This window comes from Marmota flaviventris, chromosome 5 (genome assembly GCF_047511675.1).
Source record: "Marmota flaviventris isolate mMarFla1 chromosome 5, mMarFla1.hap1, whole genome shotgun sequence".
Taxonomy (NCBI): domain Eukaryota; kingdom Metazoa; phylum Chordata; class Mammalia; order Rodentia; family Sciuridae; genus Marmota; species Marmota flaviventris.
In genome coordinates this window covers 53,096,022-53,115,342 of record NC_092502.1, presented here as the reverse complement: position 1 = coordinate 53,115,342, position 19,321 = coordinate 53,096,022, and the positions used below count along the sequence as shown (strand labels likewise).

The following is a 19,321-nucleotide window of genomic DNA, read 5'->3' as shown; positions in this document are numbered from 1 at the left end:
CACAGACAATGAATTCAGAGTCTGATGTAGAAAACATCTGATTTCCATACAAACTATGAGATAAAATAAGGCAATCATATACTTTAACAATTTTTATGGGAAAGATTAGTATCATGGACTTTTAAAATACGGTTTCCACTAATAATCCTAAATTAATTTCAATCCTATTCCTAATAATTGGTACTTGAGAAGGAATTTAAGATAATATTTAAAAGTTAATTAAAAACAGTGTAAGCATTCATGTCAGTCAAGTGTGACCTTTGCTCTACAATGCATTTAAATGCATGTCACCTTGACCTGTAACACAGCAATGTAAAAAATTTTGGTCAATATAAATCAAATGCACACTAATTTATTCAGCAGGTTTCCTAGTATCTGAATCAACATCAGAAATCTAACCAGTATTTGTTATTCTGTTATTGACAAAAGGAAGCATATTTAAATGATAACAAGTACTCATGGGTGTCATTTGGAAGTTAAATTGTTCCCCAAGGACAGCTTCCATAAATGGTTTCACTTAAAGGTCATTTACCACCAAATTATGAACAACTGTTGCATTTATTAGTGCAGGCTCAATAGTTGGGAAGCTGCAGTCATCAATTTTTACTGACAATAAGATCTAATTGCTCACTGATAATACACATGAAAAACAGACCCTTTCTATAACTTTTATTCCCTGCACTGTGATCACATTTTAAAAACTAGGATACAAACTTTAGTAGGTATGCATTTGATGCAAATTTTAGTAGATAGGCATTTGATTAAAAACCTTCCAACTGCAGGAAAAACACAACATTGTTTAAAAGAAACATCAGATATTAAAATATAAAAATTTGTCTTCTCATGTTACATGCATCTGAACTAAAACAAAAGGGAAAGAAATAAAATGAAAAGTATGTTTCACTTTTAGAAGGGGGTTGATGGTAAATTTGATGTGTCAACTTGACTGGACCATGGGGTGCCCGGATATTTGCTCAAACATGATTCTGGGTATTCCTATAAGAATGTGTTTGAAGGATATTTATATTTAAATCTGTAGACTAAGGTAAATAGGCCTCCATAATATGGGTGGGCCTCTTTAAATTTCAGAGGCAAAATATTCCTCATTAAGGTGTATTACTCCAGGTCATTTACCAAGTGACCTCAAAAGGTTCCAGTTTTGAGTGAGGTCCAGACTAAGGGAAGCCTCAGCAACAGATCCAGACTGCCATGTAAGAGGCTCTTCTACTTGGGCCAGATGATACAGCATACACAATGGTACTTGAAGTGTCAGTAGCAACTAGGGAGGTTGCCAATAGGTGAACTGCACCCCAGGCCCTCAGAATTTTGGAGCAAATCTCTATATCTTCTGAGAATAATTTACTTTCCCTTTGAGTAACAGCTCTTAGCCTTCTACTGGGACTTAGTGGAGACTGAAAGCTTAACCAAGGGCTAGTAAGTTACCATGAGACCTGAGCTATCCATCATGGACAGGGTGTTACCTGACCCACTAAACCGTAAAGTGGGGCATGGACATCAGCTTTCCACCATCAAATAAAAGTGATATACATAAGAGATCAGCACAAGCAGACCCTAAAAGCACAAGTTACACAAAGAAGTAGCCCAAATGGCCAAGGGTCCCACTCTGGCTACACTGCCTTCTCTCTCTCAGGCAGCAATCCTGGCCTCATGGGTAGTTCTCTATAATCAGCTGACAAAGGAATAGAAGACTTGGGCTTGGTCTACAGATGGCTCTGCCCAGTATGCAGGCGCCATCTAAAAGTGGAGAGCTACAGCACTACAGAGCCTCCTCAGGACACCTATGGAGAAGTGTAGAACACAGAAATCTTCTCAATGGATAGAACTTTGGGTAGTACACCTGTTGTGCACTTTTCTTGAAAGGACATAAAGCCAGACATGTGATCACGCACTAACTCAAGAGCTGTGGCCAGATGGTTTGAATGAATGGTCAGGGATGCAGAATGCCAAGGAGGATTTTACTAAACAAGTAGATAAAATGATCTGTTCATGAACACCAGCCCCCCCTTTTACCCTAGTCACACCTGGTAGACTCATGAACAAAGTGATCATGGTGGTGGGGATGGAAGTTATGCCAACAGAGTCAACACTGAGCCCCCAGTAGGGTATCTTTCCCCTGGTGATCAGCCAGCTACCTAGTGGCAGGGTACACTAAACCACTTCTACCATGAAAGGGATGACTTTTTTTTTTTTTTAATTTTGGAACCAGGGATTGAACTCAGGGGCACTCAACCACTGTGCCACATCCCCAGCCCTATTTTTGTATTTTATTTAGAGACAGAATCTCACTGAGTTGCTTAGCGCCTCACCATCGCTGAGGCTGGCTTTGAACTCATGATCCTCCTGCTTCAGCCTCCAGAGCCACTGGGATTACAGGCATGTGCCACCATGCCCAAGGAAAGGATGAACTTTTGACCTTACTGAAACATATACTGTACACAATGCCTCAACAAAATCTACCATTTGGAGACTTATATTGCCTTATTCACTGTCATACGGTGTTTCATACAGCATGCTTCTGAACAAGGAATTCACTCTGCAGCAAATGAAGTAATCAATGGGGTCCATGCTCATGGAATTCACTGGGCTACCATATTCCCCAACATCATCAAGCAGCTGGCTTAGCAGAATGGCACCACAGGCTTTTGAATGTTCTGCAGGGCAGGCGCAAGGTTCTCCAGAAGACTATACATACAATGAATCAGCATCTAATATATGGTACTGTTTTTCTCACAGCTGGCAATCGCAGGTCCAGAAATCAATGGGTGGAAATGGGAGTGGCACCACTCACCCTCATTATTATGCTAGTGACCCACTAGCAAAACTTTTCCTTCCTGTCCCCATGCCTTCTTGCTAGACTGGCCACATTCCAAAGAAAGGAATATATCCACTAAAGGACACAACAATGATCCTTTTCAACTGAAAGCTAGGGCTGCTGCTTACCATTTAACACTCCTCACATCTCTGAATCAACAAAGAGGAAGTTGCTATATGCTAGCTGGGGTGAATGATCTTGATTACCAAGCAGAAATTGGCTACTACTCCATAGTGGAGGTAAGGAAGAATATGTCTGCAACATAGGAGATCCCTATGGTACAATATTACCAGGCCCTGTGATTAAAGACAATGAGAAACTACAGCAACACAATTCAGACATGACGACTACTGGCCTACAGCCTTTAGGGATGAAGGTTTGGGTTGCTCCACCAAATAAAGAAGCATTGGCCAGCTAAGGTGTTTGCTGACAGCCCAAGAAATACAGAATGGGTAGTAATAAAAGGTGGTTACAAGTACCAGTTACAACCACAAGAGATATATAGTAGATATATATATATATATATATATATATATATATATATATATATAGATAGATAGATAGATAGATAGATAGATATAGATATATATATATATATAGATAGATAGATATAGATAGATAGATAGATATAGATAGATAGATAGATATAGATAGATAGATATAGATAGATAGATAGATAGATGTGTGTGTGTGTGTGTGTATAAAATGAATTATTGTTAATTTTCCACCATAGCACTTAAGTTATAGGTCAATAAGAAAAGTCAATAAGAAAAAGAGTAAAATAACTGAAGACTCTACCTCCTATTCTTGGAGAGACATTAGTACATTTTTGGTTTTATGTAGGATAGCTGGATCATCTCTGGAGATTGAGTATAGTTAGTGTAAGGATTTTCATATGGGTGCCAAATTCACAAGGGTGGGTCTGTGATGATTAATTTTGTGTCAATGTCACTGGACCACAGGGTACATTCAAAATACCACAGATATTCACTCAAACTTTTCAAATTCAGCATGTCCCAAAATGGAACTTCTGATCTTTTCCCTAAAATTGTCTCTGCCCACATTCTTCCTCTTCTCAGGATTCAGTGCCAATGTTCCTCCACTTTCTCAGACAAAAAACCTTAAAGTCACCCCTATCACTTTTTCTTATACTCCAAATCCAATTCCTTAGGGGATCCCCTTGACTCCAGCACCAGAATCTATCCAGAATCCCACCATCTTCCACTCCTTCCACCTACAGAACTGTCCTAAACCATCATCGTCTTTCACTTGGACTATTAAAATAGCTTTCTAACTGAGCTTCCTGTGAAAGTCTATTGTCCACACCAAAATGAGAGGGATGCTTTGAAAACATAACTCATGAAACCAACAGGTGACCTCTAGGAGGACGGGGAGTTTTATCTGCTTTCATCTCTTCTATGGTCTCCACCTCTAGAACAGTGTCTGGAAATTGGTTGTTGATCAGTAAGAACTTGCTGAATCACATCACTCCCCTGCTTCTGTACCAACCCTGACATTGCCACTTGGTCTAGTAACTATGCCTCCCCCTTCTATCACTCCCTTCACATTTTCCCCCTCCTCATGCTACTCATGATCTCATCTCCTACTACCCTCCATTCCAACCCCAGTGGTTCTAATCCTAAAGCACACTGAGTATATCCTACCAGCTGTTCTCTGCACGTGCTGTTCTACCTAGAACTTTCTGCCCTAGATAACTGCAGGACTCACCACTCATCTCCTTCACAATGTCACCTCCTTCACAATGTCACCTCCTTCACAATGTCATATTCCCAATGAGGGCTTCTCTGATGACCCCTCAGCACTCTGTATCTCTCTTTCTTTGTTTATTTTTCTCCACAGTGCTTATCACTGAGATAGTATATGTAATTTAATTATCATGTTTATTCATGCCCCCCCTCAACTAGAATGAAAGTTCTTCGAAAAAGAGTTGTCTAAACAGACATTAATTGTTGTGTTCACTGTCAATCTAGGCAAGCCTGCCAATGGGTCATCAATAAATATTTATTAAAAAACTGAAAGACTTGTTGCCATTTTCTCTTGACATTGTAAATAATGCTACAACGAACAACTTTATATGTATATCCTTGTACATTTGTGAATACAGAACAAAAAGTGGGAAGGTTGGGTCAAAGGGTAAATATCTTATTTAATAAATATTGCCAAATTAATCTCCAAATCAGCCTCATCAACAGTGTTATAGAACCAGTCCCTGCTCACCTCCATTCTCATCAGTACTGGTGTTTTATTTGTTTTTGTGTTTGTTTTGTTTGTTTCATTATCAGTACTGGGGATTGAATCCCGGGTGCTCGACCACTGAGCTCTACCCCCAGCCCTTTTTATTTTGAGACAGGGTCTCACTGAGCTGTCCAGAACGGCTGGAACTTGTAATCCTCTTGCCTCAGCTTCCCCAGTCAGCCTCCCCAGTCTCTGGGATTACAGGCATGTGGAACCATGCTTGACACAAAATTAATTTTTAAAAAACCCTTAAAAATACAGCATGAAAATGAGTAATTAGTTGGTATCATAAGCAGAAAGGAAGGAATAACCTAAGTGATTTTAAAATATTGCCATTTATATAACAGGACAGATCTGAGAACAAAATAATATGTTTAAAAAATAGTGTTAAGCTGTATTCAATAATCATGCTATTGATGGTTGTGCTGGTATTATATATAGGACACATTTATGTGTATAATGAGGTATAAAGTAAATTGTTAATCATGTAATATTCTATTGTCTCAGCAATTTAAGAACTAAGATCAGTGTGGGAGAAAAAAAGACACAGTTGACAACTGAAAGAACTCTGTTATCCTCAATTTATCCTGTATTTTATCTTTAAAAAAAAAATGAAATTCTAGCTTTGACCACTGAAAAGATCTAGAAATTTCATAAACTCAGTACATACCTGGTGTTTCTAAATATCATTTCACAATAAAAGCAACCAAAGATCTTTGGAAAAAATAGCTAATTCCAGAGCTGGGGTGGGAATGCAAAAGAAGGGCCAGGGATATCTTGTTACCAAAAACTACAAAAGGTTTGCATTAATGGCACAGCTCTCAATTGAAAAAGGACAGACTTGAATTTGGAAAAAGATAAATGAAACTGTACGTAAAATGATAAATGTAAATAGATTGATAAATATGCCACATCCATACTTTTATAACAAATTTAGGTAAAAATAGATTGATATTTGTGATACCAATGAATTACTGCTCATTTTTAAATGTCTCTGATAATGACACTGTGGCTATCTATATTTTAAAGGGGAATCGATGTTATGGTTTGTATATAAGGTGTTCTCCCAAAAGTCCTGTGTTAATGCAGGAATGTTCAGAGTTGAAATGATTGGACTATGAAAGTTGTAAACAGTTCATCCTAGTTTGAATGGACTGGATGGATGGTAACTATAGACAGGGACTGTGTAGGAGTGGCTGGAGGAGGTGGGTCACTGGGGATATGCCCTGGAAGGGTGTATCTTCCCTATGGCCTTTTCTCTCTCTCCCTGCTTCCAGGCCACCATGAATAGAGCTGTGCTTCTCTACCAAGCCCTTCTGTCATGATGTTCTGCCTCACATTGGGCTCAGAGCAGTAGAGTCAGTCCGCCATGAATTAAACCTCTGAAACTGTAAGCCAAAATAAACCTTCCCCGCTAAAAGTTGTTCTTGTTGGGTATTTTGGTCACCAAGATGAAAAGTTAACACACTTTGTGTTTTAGATATATAAATATCTGAAAATATTTGCTTCAAACTGAAATGAGAGAGGTTGTATAAGAGGTAGTAAGAAAGAGTAAGAAATAAAATTGAGTTCATAATTTCAAAACCTGAGTTTATGAAGGGTCATAAGTCTCTACTGCTGTAAATGTTTAAATGTTCTATAATAAATAGCTACTTTTATAGGGAAGGAGCGAAGCAACAATAAAAATAAATAAGTAAAGAAATATACAGGGCTGGGGTTGTGGCTCAGTGGTAGAATGCTTGCCTAGCATGTATGAGGCATTGGGTTCAATTCTCAGCACCACATAAAAAATAAATAAAAATATTGTGTCCATCTGTAGCTAAAAATATTTTTAAGAAGAAATATACAAAGCAAAATAACAAGGAATGCCATCAAAAATCTAAAAACCTACATAAGAATGCAAGGCCTTGACAGCATGACAGTGACCTTGACAGCTTCTCTGTCCTGAAAGAATACAGTGGAGATGGAAAAGAATGGAGAAAAAGGAGAGATATGTCTTCCTATAGGCTCTATAGTATAGCCTAATTATTTATATAAATATTTTAGCTTTTATGACCATAAAGAAAAAAAGCATATGTAGTATCTAAGACTACAAAACTGAACCTTAATTGAACACACAGTTTGAAAGTTGTACCAAGAATACCAGTTAGTTACACGTAATTGTCATCTCTGAAGTACTTGCAAGTTTTTGCACAGGGTTTATTATTTTTTATAACATAAATATTTCTCCTGAAGTTTTGTTAACATTATTATCTTACATTAAAAAAGAGCTTAAAAAAAAAAGTAAACTTCAAGGCAGTCCCTACTTAAATAGTAGAAATAAATAAAAAACACAGCTAGAGATACTTTCTGGCACTTTGCAAGCACTGCCCTATTTTTGCAAACCAGTCCTATAAGTAAGGTAAGTACTACAGTATTAACCTCTTTTACTGATATAAGAAACTAGGAGATTAAGTAGCTTACCCAAAGTCAGTTGTGGACTAAATGGAGGAGGCAAGATTTGAACACAGACAGCCTGAGCCTAGCCTGGGTTTTTCATCATAAACTGGTGGACTATTATAAATAAGCTCTTGCCAAATGGCAAAAAATTATCCAGGAAGCATCTGAAATAACCAAAATTTAAGTTGCTCTCTACAGGTTCACCTCTAGTAATATGTCTGGATCATTTTTGAGACACCGTGTGCTATAACTTGGAACACTAACTAAGTATCAGATCACCGCAGACTGAAGTAAATGCAATGTGGTATTCTGGACTGGATCCCGGATCAGAAAAAAAGACAATAATAGAAAAACTGGCAAAACCCAAATAAAGTCTGGAGTTTAGTTTTAAATTATAAACCAGTATTAGTTTCCTTATTTTGACAAATGTACCACAGTAAGGCAGTATGCTAACAATGGGGGAACTGGGTGAGTGGCAAAAAGGAACTCTACTAATGTTCAACTTTTCTGCAAATCTAAATTTATTTCTAAATAAAAGTTTAGGGTAAGTAGAAAATAACAACTAAAAAATAACAGATTAAAATGCATTTCTACCTCAAAGAAAATAAATGGTGCCCTCATATTTCTAAGCACCAAATTTGCAAATATTGATCCTCTTGTACCAATTTTTATTTTTATTATTATTAATTATTTATTTTTTATTATGCTGGAGATTAAACCCAGGGCCTCATGCATGATAGGCAAGTGCTCTTCCACTGAGTTAAATCTCCAGTCTTATTTTGATTTTTAGATGTATGCACAATCTAGACTTGTTACTGTTCAAACTGTATTTTTTTTGTCCTCAAGGGTAAAGGAGATATCTGATCCAATCATTCAACAAATATTTAATGTGTGCTTCTGTTTTGTCCTTACCACATATTAGGCACTGTGCCAACTGTGTCCTTGTTATACAAAGGCCTCCTTCATCATATATGTTTATGATGGGTGATGGGAAGATTTTGTTGTGGACATTGTGGTCTTACTGACATCCTTCTGCACTTCTCCCACATAAGTGCCCATGGGGATGGGTGGCCAGAATGGACTGAGACATTCCCAGCTCCAGAGAGGCTCCCTATTTTAACTCCATATGGTTAACCTATTCTCCTTTCCCTGGTGATTGGTTCAGGTAATGCTTGCCTTGGCCAATCAGCACAAAGAATTCCCTTGGCAACAGGATTGACTGAGAAACAGGACTAATAATAAGATATGAAAGGAAATCTGCTCAGAGCCTGTGAGGGGGAAGGGGAGCCCTTACCATTAGAAAATGCCCTCTCTCTACACAATCAAAAAACTAATGATTGCAACTTTTATCACTATTTTATCACCAGGTAGAAGTTACTCTGAGGATGAAAACAGAGACTTGGTCAAGGGGCCAGGTTCCCTCATTCGACTTATCAGCCTCATCTGTGAAATTATAAAATGGCAACAACAATAAAAAGTAAATCACTGTTAATTCTAAGTAACATTGGCAATACAATTATGTTAAAAACAACTGAGGATTGAATGATATTAAGTATTGCCAATTTTACAGTAATATTTACATTTTGGTTATGTTTTAAAAAGTCTTTACTTGTCAGATATTCATAATGAAATATTTACAGGTGAAATTATGCCTCAGATTTGCTTTAAAATACTTCAGAATTGCCACGTATGGTGGTGCACATCTGTAATTCCAGCAACCTGAGAAGCTGAGGAAGGAATATTGCAAATTTAAGGCTAGCCTGGGAAACTTAATGAGACCTTGTCTCAAAATAAAAAATGAAAAATGTTGGGGATGTAGCTCAGTGGTAGAATGTCCCCAGGTTGCATCCCCAGTACAGGGGTGGGGCGTGAGGAGTAGGGGGACTTTAGAATTAAAAAAAAAAAAAATAGAGAATGAGGGATGCTGAGTAAAATAAGAATTGCAAAATAATGAAGGTGAGAAATGGGTATATAATGGTTCATTATATTTTTCAATTTTTCCATTTTAATCCCTTAAAACTTTAATCATCCCTGCATGCATCACAAGACAACGATAATGTATATATGAAGTTGCTTTATGTAATGAAGATCATGATATATTTTAAGATATATATTAAGTACACAGTTGATAGATTCCAGATCCCAAGAAAAAGATGTATTTGTACAAGGACAACTAGTGCTAATCATAATCCTGAATATTATAATCTCAAATGTTCAAATCCCCAAAAGATCAAAACACTTAGAGGCAAAAAAAGAAAAAAAAAATACAACCCAAATCACAATCCCAAAAGCTAGTAATCATGAAAGCTAAAATTCCCCAAATTGCAATTTCCATTGGGGAAAAAAGTTATAGAAGAGGGGTAGAAAGCTGAATTCTGGAGGATTTGGTCAATTTTTAGTCATAGGAGGAGAGGTGTAGCACATTACATGGAATGAATACCTACTAAATCATTATTTGGGGTTTATCTATTAGAGGTTTCCAGAGGGTATTAGTGAAAGATAAACCATATTTATAAAAGATAAAATTTCTCAAAACCCAGCTCTGTGACTATCCACGTGGTAGTTACCCACGTGGTTTTTAATCAGTCTTGTCAAGACTTAGGTTATCTGTCTCAGTATTTCAGATGATCACAGATAAAAAGCTGGGTGCACACAAAAGCTGGGTGCACCAATCATACTGACTTGCATTTATAGATTTCTCTTGACCCATTTCTTTATGAATCTGCTCATAACTGTTACACTCATTCAAATGTTAGCATACTGGAATGTTTATGCTCACAAAAATATGCATTTTTTTACCCATTTTATTGCATAACTTGGCTTGTGGAGTGTTCTGTCATGTCTCTCTCTCTCTCTCTCTCTCTCTCTCTCTCTCTCTATATATATATATATATAATATATATATATATATATATATATATCTTAAATAAATCCATTTTTTTTATAAATGCAAATAAGTATCTTTTAAATAAATTTTAAATTATTTTTCCAGAACTGTATTTAGAAATTTGGGTCTCTGGGTATTTATTTTAGGTTTTGGGGCTTTTGATCCTTTGGGATTTCATCTTTTGAGTATTATTGAATTCAGGACTATGCCTGTCCAAGTTATGGCCCAAACATAAGCACAGCATATGCAGACAGTCACAGATATTTAAAATGGAATTGAAAAACTTCCTAAGTCAATGCTTTGATTTTATATCTATGAAAACTGAAATCTAGTAATTTTGACTTTTGTGTTGTTACCTAATTCTAGTTTTGTTGTAATTCTAGTTTTGAGTTTTGTTATTCTTACAAATGATGCATTATAAAATGGAAAAGACTTGCCTCAACTGGCCTCCAAGTCCTGCTTATTCTCTGGTTTGCTTATTCTGTTCTCCTCACATCGCAAGACCACTCAGCACTCTCCCCTTGTAAAGCACACTCACACCTTCTCTTCCAGCCTCACACATCTGGATTTCTTTCTCCCTACAGATGCTATGCTAAGACTTCTTCACTCACACAAGTTCCAGGATTTACCCTCAGCTCTTCCTCTTTCCCTACTCACTCTGCCTGTGTTTTTCATCTTCCTGTGCTGAATGATCCCTTAGAGTTGTATTTTTAGCCCAGACCTCTAAATACTCTGAACTATACCTATCACCAAAAAACCCAGCTGACTTCCAATGAAATATACCCCTGCTTCCATTCCTATACTGGCATCTGTATCCATGGGAATCACTCTGCTGCCTCATATCCAGTTACTAGGCACTGGAGATTCTTATAGTCATCCTGTCCTTTCCATGTTCAGGCCTTCATCCTCTCCATCCTGGTTATCTGCAAGTGTCTCTTACTGATGAGAGCTCCACTTACTGCATGGTCTGAATGTTTCTGTCTTCCGCAAACTCATAAATTGAAATCCTAACTCCAAAGTGACAGTATTAGGAGGGACAGCCTTTGGGAGATGACTAAGTCATGAAGGTAGAGGCCTTTAAATGGAATTAGTGCCCTTATAAAATAGGTCCAAGGGAGTTCTTTACTTCATCCCCCACAGGAGGACTCAGCAAGCAAGCATCATCTATGAATCAGAGAATGGGCCTCCACCAAATAATGAATCAGCCAACACCATCATTTTCTGCTTCCCAGCCTCTCACAGGAAAATGAATTTCTGTTATGTATAAACTAACCAGCTTTATGGTATTTTGTCACCACAGACCAAATTGGTTAAGACAGTCATCCAAAAGTAAAGCTAGTCATGTTACTTCCTTCCTTAAAACTCTCAGAAGACTAACTGCCTGAGGTCATAGTCCACACTCCCTTTCTAGCAAAGTTCTTTCTCCTTTTAGAGCTCTCAAGACTCCTGACCTGGTTTCCCCAACTTCTTTCTGGAATCACTTTGCACAATCCCTGCTACTTACTTGAGATTTGTCTGCACTTGCCTCTTACCCAATCCACGGAGCTGCTTCATGCCCCAAGATCATTGCTCTGCTGATTTTCTTCTGCCACTAGAAGATTCAATCATTTATTATTCAAGAGGCACATGCTGAATCCTCACTATGAGATACAGTCCACCAGGGAACAGTACACAAGTAAACTACTGGGGAGGAGAAAGGCATAAAAGACTAATCTCCCCAGAAAGTAACATTTGAATTTAGTTGTAGTAACATTTTGCTACTACAGTATCTGCAGTATCCTTTCATACTTCTTTCATCTGGGAGTTTAAAATTCCTTGTCCCTGAGATGAGATTTTTGCCCTGCATTTCCTCTTTCTAAAATTCATGATCCTAGCAAAATGCTAATCAGATTTCAAAGTCAGCATTCCTAAGCACCCCACCCCAAGTATGCCCTCTGCACAGCAGAATTGACCTCTTTCCCTCCCTCAGGCCCTAATAGAAGCCTCCAGCAAGTGACATAGTATCCTAACCCTTCCCTAGGGTTGGTGCCCCAAGGCATTCCTGGGTGGAAGGAGAACCCTTAAGAGAAGGAATAACATCCTTCTCTCTCTTAATTCTTCACTAATACTGTGCAGCTCTACAGTAAATGTTTAAATAACCACAAAAAACAACAACAAAAAAAATTCACTTAAAAAGGGCAAATTACTTTGTACATTAAGCATAAATTTTGTGAATGATAACTGAGCAAAATCTGTAAAAATATTAAAGGGCCTGAAAGTATCACTTTTACTTAATGTTTTACAGAAATCCTAGTAATGGACATTATAAAGCATGTACATAAATACTATTATTAATAGAGCATGTACATAATACCATTATTTAAAATAGTAATGCTTTAAAAAGCAGACATAAAGATGTCCTATTCTAACATTAAATATAATTGCTAAAAAAATTAACAAATGTCAATGGCCAGAAATAGTCACCCAGCTAAACAAATTATGGTACATTGCTTATTAAAAGATTCCTTCACTAACAGTCACAAGGAGAAGGCTGGAGGTCAACCCATTTATGTTAAACTAAAAGATGTCTGTCCATATGTTAGGGGATAAAGGCTGTAGTAAAAATTGGTCATTTATTCATTAAAAAGATATTTTCATAATATGGGAAAAAATATTTAAGAACACCCTCCAATATTTCATCTCTTGGGGCATGGAACTCTCATGAGGCAAGAAGAACCATTCATTTCTACTCTAAACTTCCTGACACTGAATTTGTTAGAATTTGTTGTAACATTTTAAAATTTTAAATACAAAGTATACACTGTTTTACTAGTTACATATTTAATAAACATGATATATTTTAATTCTTTTTTTTTTCAAGCTAAAATATTATTCACAGCTGGGTATAGACCCAGCACCTGGAATAGGAACATAGAGCAAGCACTCAATTAATATTTGTTGATGGATGAATCATGGCTCTACAATTATAAAACCTGTTATTCATGAGGAACAAAATGTCTAACAGCCACTTCACAAACACATAAAAGAAAGGTATCTTAACAGTTTGGCTAACAATCTGGGTTATATACTTTTTTGTTAAGTATTAACTTTTAAAGAGCACACAAACTCTCATCATAACAAGCAATTTTCAAACTCTTGCAAATTTACCCCCAAAGGGGGCTCCTTCAAATCAGTTTAAATCAAAACTGGAGTCCGGAATATACCTGGTCACACATACAAGCAAATTTTCACAGCATGGGAAACTAAAATTTCTCAGTATCCACACAATTACTACCACCACCTCTCAGGCCTTATCTCTTACCCAGCAGGGAAGAGGAGACATCTATTTCAACTTTAAACTTTTCTATCAAGGAATTTAAATTTGAATTTGACTTAAATTTTTAATATTTAAAACAGAAACATAACTGCTAAGTAATAAATATAGGAAAACTTTGAGGGGTGGACACAGATCTTCTATTAAAAGAAAATTAATAAGGAGCAACGAACCTTCCCAGTTTTTTTATCTGCAAGCTCTAAAACAATGCTCTCCAAATGAAAGGCCCTGTCATTGCTATTGATGGGAGAGGCAAGATACTTGGAAGAATCAAAGATAACCAAGGTTGTAAGCTTAAGAAGCTGGGATAAAACCTCCAAGGGGTGGGGGGGAACCCTGAATGGGTTCAAGTCCAATTGTTTTTAAGGAAATATGGAATATTTAACCAGATGTTAACCCAGTGGAATGGATTTACATAAATAATGGCCACTATTGAACATAGCTTCCTCACTGAAATTTCCTCCCCATGAAAAGCAGTTTGAGTATTTATTTTGGAAAAGCTGGATCCAGAAATCTACTTAATTCTAAAAATCCTCATACACTCTGTATTTTTTTCTCCCAATCACTGCTCTTAATTCTAAAATCATCCTTTGTGAGGGTGATTTAGTTTTTGCTAGGAAAGCATAAGGACTTAAATAGGCTGTTACCAAACACCAACAATATTTAGAGAAGGGAAGAGACTTTAAAGTACTTTACCAAATTAATATCATTGGTGCTTTGCAAGTGAGTGAATTAGCTGTGTATAAAATTAATAATCCTGGAGCTGGGGTTGTGGCTCAGTTGTAGAGCACTTGCCTAGCATGTGTGAGGCACTGGGTTTGATTCTCAACACCACATATAAATAAATTAAATAATAAAAGTCCATTGGCAACTAAACAAAATTTTTTAAAAATTAATAATCCTTTCAGCATTCCCTCTGCAATCTTCCTCTAACCCTAAATACCTCCAATAGATTCCAATAGGTCCTGAAAAGAACATTATAAAAAAGTACATTTATGCCTGCTAATTCTTAGGCTAGAAATGTCAAGATACATCTTCGATTTTATAAAGACTCCCTACCATAACCATACAGCAAATATCCTATTCAACATCATAAAAGGAAGCATCATAATAGTGTCAGTAACTTTATCACAATTATTGCTTGACATTTTGCAGGAGGTCCTAACCAATGTAATAAGATGAATATAGGAAATAAAAAGTACGAGTATCATATAGGAAGAAAGAAAACTAATTAGAAGGTGAAATGGACAATTAGAACTGAACTGGAAATGAACTCTTTCAAGGTCTACCCACCCTGATGTGTGTTTCCCCCACTAGCAATGCCTCTCTGCATACAGATGTTTAAATTCACTGGGAAATCACCCAACAATTCACTCATTAAACTTGTTACTGAAAGGGCGCGTGCCTTCACCTCTGCCCTTTCCTGCACTCTTTTGAGACCAGTCACCCGGTTTCCCATTTCCTGGTGACCACAGACCTACGTTATGGAACAGGTGCTCAGTAAGTACTTGATTTTGCCATTTCATGTCACTGCCAAACTAAATGAAGAAGAGGAAGAAAACTTTGGAAACCCTCTAAAATCAGCACATGTGTTTACTCTGGCTAAAACAGCTACCAGAGGTGGTTTTAAACAAGTAACATGTTTTTCATCTGAACGAATCCTACAGAACTTGGAAGCCACCATGAACCTGCCGCGAAGCTACTTCTGTCTGGACAGAGGGAGTAGCTGTGCCAGAAGAGAACGCAGCCCATCCTGGGCTCCAGAGGGCAGGCGGCGGGGAGAATGGCGAGCGCCGCGTCCGAGCACTCCAGTCCCCGCGCCGCTGCCGGGAGGCCCGGAGCCGGGCCAGGAGGGGGAAGGGATGGACCCCAAGGCTCGCGGGGCGCCCACAGCAGCCGCATCAGGGAGGGGCGCCCGTTTCCTTGACGACCGCGCCGGGGCGCAGCCCTTCTGGGCCGGGGGAGGGGAGAGGGGAGCGAGAGGGGACCCTGCGCAGGGGCAGCGGCGGCCGGAGGCACCTCCCGGGCGCAGCAGCCACGAGCAGGGTTCGCGTGGTCCCGTCCGGGCGCAGCCCGCGCCTACCGTGTATCCCCGCTCCAGGTCACTCTCCTCGTAGCGAAAGGACGGGATGTAGACCTCCATGGCCGCGCCAGCCGGCCGGCGGAGGGCGAGCGGGGGGCGGGCTCACGGCTGCGGCCGCCGCTCCGCCCCCGGCCCGGGCGCCCCGCCTCCCGCAGCCCTCGCCCGCGTGGCCCTGAGGCTGAGCTGCTGCGGCCGTGGTCAGCGCGCTGACCACTGCCCGCCGCGCTCTGGGCGTGCCGGGGGCCGGAGCCAGGACCCCGGAGAGTAGGCGTCGGGCTCCGGGCGCCTGGGTATCGGGCCTAATGGGCGGCAGAGATCAGCTGGGCCCGAAGGAGGCGGGGCCTGGAAACCTGAGTCTGCAGAAAAGGGGTGTGCGCGCCGCCGCGCCGGGCGCCAGGACAGGGCCGCACCCCGGCACTCCCAGCCCCTGAGGCTCCCTAGGGACCGAGGTTTGAAATTTGCAATGCGCCACCCCTAGCAGATTAAAAGACAGCAAAGAACAGAAAATGATGGAATTTTTAAAATTTTGATTTGGTTTGCTGAATTTTCGGTTTTTGCTCTTTGCTGGCATCAACAGCAATGAACCCTCCAACTTTTACTAAGATTCCTATTTCTCTTGGACTCAAGGGTCTGCGTCCTATTCTGAGTTAGCCTGAGTTAGCCGCTGCACGTGGGACTAGTATTGTACTGACATAAACCCTCTGGCTTCTAGCTCCAATTGTAAGCACTGCCTCTAAGTAACTGTAAAGGTTGAGAAAATAGAAGAGGAAACAAATAAATAAGGGGACCTGACTATGCCCCTTAGACCCAAACCTATCCTGAAAAATACCTAAAAGATAAGTGGCCCAGTGGAGGAAACTTGATTATCAAGTTATTCTAGGAAACACTGAGTTTTTTTCTTAGGTGAGAGCATGGAGCAAGATAGAAACTTGTAAGTCACTTGTGGGTCACTGAGAAGTGATTTCAGCCTATCCCTTGGGGTAGTTGGGGAAGCTACAAAACTGACCTGCCATTGAGCTTTTGGGGATACAGGGAAACAGCTGCACTTCATAGTTTGCCCTTGAGGACCAGAGGCTTTCTTACTTGACAAACTCTTATAGAGTTTACAGGGATCCTAAGTCATGGAGTAGAGGACTAACCCAGCTGCTTGCTCTAAGAACTTCTCTGATGTAGATCCTGCAAAGTCCTGTTAGTTTTATCTGAAATCCATTTTCATAGCCCAGAACCCATGTACTTGCAATCCCAGGATATAGGTGGCTTTTTCTCTAAACTCAATGATATGGCTGTGCAATGCAACTAAGCCACCTTTATCCTTTTTTCTTTCTTACTTTCTTTTCGTTTCTTTCTTTTTTTTTTTTTTTTTTTGTTTTGCTTTGTTTTGTTTTGTAAACAGGTTTGATTCACTTTGTTTTTCTTGTACAAAAACCCTATGTTGTATCCATAGCTGGTTCCTGAGTCCTCTGCGCAGAGAGACTTTGCTGTGGTTTTTTCCTGAGAGAGAGACTTAGTGAACATAGTCTCTTTCCAGAGGTCCAGGGTCAGATAACTGTAGGTCTCAGAGATGGCATCAAAGGTGGCATTGGCAAAATGCCCCTGTTGGCAGTGCTGCCCTGGAAGAAGTGTAGCAGTCATTAATAATGCCATCAGCAGTAGCCTCTTGGGCACAGAAGCTGAGATGGTGCCAGTGCCCCCGGAGGAGGGATGAGGTGCACCAGCACAGAACCACAGCATCCTGCCACCTTGCAAGGGACAGTATGGGGTGTTCAAATCTTGTTACCCCAGTAGCCTTTCCCCAGGTACAATGGAGAGTTTAGCCAGCATCATGGCCCCTAAGATAGTGCTGGCTGCCTTCTTGGCATCCTTAACTCCTGGGTTGATATGACCATTGTAGTCTATGAAAAGAACTAATCTCTTGAACCTGGTACACTGACCAGAGTGAGTCTGCTTCTCCAAAGGCATTATCTTCAAAACCTCATCCTTTGTGGGAGGCCAACCTTATGGGTGACTGAGTTACACTCCCCAGCTGGGTGCTGAGGCGCTCAGTCACAGAAATGGGTGTGTCTTGCTACAGCCCCATGGGTGAAGCTATGCTCACCTGTTCCTTTGTAATACAACCCCTTGCCCTGTTTAGGATAGAATCTTCCATGGAAGTGCCTTGTGTGTGTTCCCTCCTCTTACTGTGCACTGTGGCCTACCCAGGTGTCAGTCAACCTGCTGACAGTGGACATAATGAAGATAGACTCAGCCCCCTGAAACCTGACCCCTTGCCTCATTTGAATAGCTTCTCCTCAATAAAAGGGGTCAGCGCTGCTCTTGCTCTCTCTCTTTCTGTGGACCCTTAAGGTCAGAGGAGCCGTCACAGCAACCCCAAAGAAAAAGGTATTTGTGTCTCTTGTGTGGTGATTTTGTGCAGCCCAGTTAGCCCAGTTTAACTAGAGTGACCCCTGAGCCTTTTAGTCTCGAGAACAGAAACCCGGCAATCCTTGAGTCATCCTCCCAGGAAAAAGTCAATGACCTCAGACTCCTTGATGGGCAGGGAGAAGAATTAGATCTCCAGGGATTTGATCTTCATGTCCTGGACCAGGCAACCCAGCTTGGTGGCAGGGAACACTTCTTGTAATCTCCCTTGACTCTGTGGGCTCTGGGGCCATCAACCCTGCCCAGACCACAGCTACAACCTTGGTCCTGGAGGCTGCTGCTAAAGCCTATATGGAAGCCACTGCAGCCTCCCATGCCAGGGCCTCCATATGCCACTTGCTGTTTTCCCAGAGGAGCTCTTTTCTTCTGATGGCCCAGCACCTCCTGATGGAACTAAACAGCTCTGTGGACTCTACTGTCTTGAGTTCAGAGCTTACCTTGTAGGTCGCCATAACTCTCTGGCAACTATCACCCTGCATTGTGATTTATGTGCCTTTCCCATCATGTTTCAGGCAAGTGTCCTTGAAAACCTTGTTATCTCCTGCTTAGCATAGTACTCATATTTACAAAACCAAAGAAATGCAGCAGGGACTACACTAGATAGTATCATATACTTTGTCTTATTTAAGCCTTTTTTTTTTTTTTTTTTTTTTTGATACTGGGTTTTGAACCCAGGGGCACTATTCTACTGAGCTACATCCCTAGCCCTTTCCATATTTTGCCTTATTTTTTGAGATAGGGCCTCACTAAATTGTCACACTGTGATCCTCCTACCCCAAGCTCCCCAGGCACTGGGATTACAGGTGTGCATCACTGCACCTGGCTTACTTATGCTTCATAACAACCCACAAGGAAGTGTGATAGGATGCAATAGAAGTGTAAAAAGCTTGGAAGTGATGTTTCTGCTCTTTATTTTCAAAATAATAACAGTTGATGATGGCAAAAGACACACTCCCCTGCGGTTTCAAGCTGGGTTAAAGCAGGTATTATAAGACAGGACTATGTACTGATGAAATTCTGGAGCCACAGATGCTGATCAAACTGTTGCTTCTGCTGATGATCTTTCTCCTCCTTCTACTTCTTCCTCTTCCT

General features: G+C 39.9%; 1 protein-coding gene and 1 pseudogene across 1 annotated transcript in view; both read right to left on the bottom strand.

Moving 5' to 3' along the window:
* The window catches only part of Snx24 (sorting nexin 24), a 155,642-nt gene extending 139,748 nt beyond the window's left edge, over positions 1–15,894 (bottom strand). The window contains exon 1 of the mRNA XM_027949362.2: positions 15,812–15,894. Within this exon, the coding sequence (XP_027805163.1) occupies positions 15,812–15,871 (60 nt within the window). The 5' untranslated portion in view covers positions 15,872–15,894. The remainder of the gene's footprint in view (positions 1–15,811) is intronic.
* A 115-nt stretch (positions 15,895–16,009) lies between these two features.
* LOC114103577 (small ribosomal subunit protein uS5-like) lies at positions 16,010–18,681 on the bottom strand (annotated as a pseudogene).
* Between the last annotated feature and the right edge of the window lie 640 nt (positions 18,682–19,321).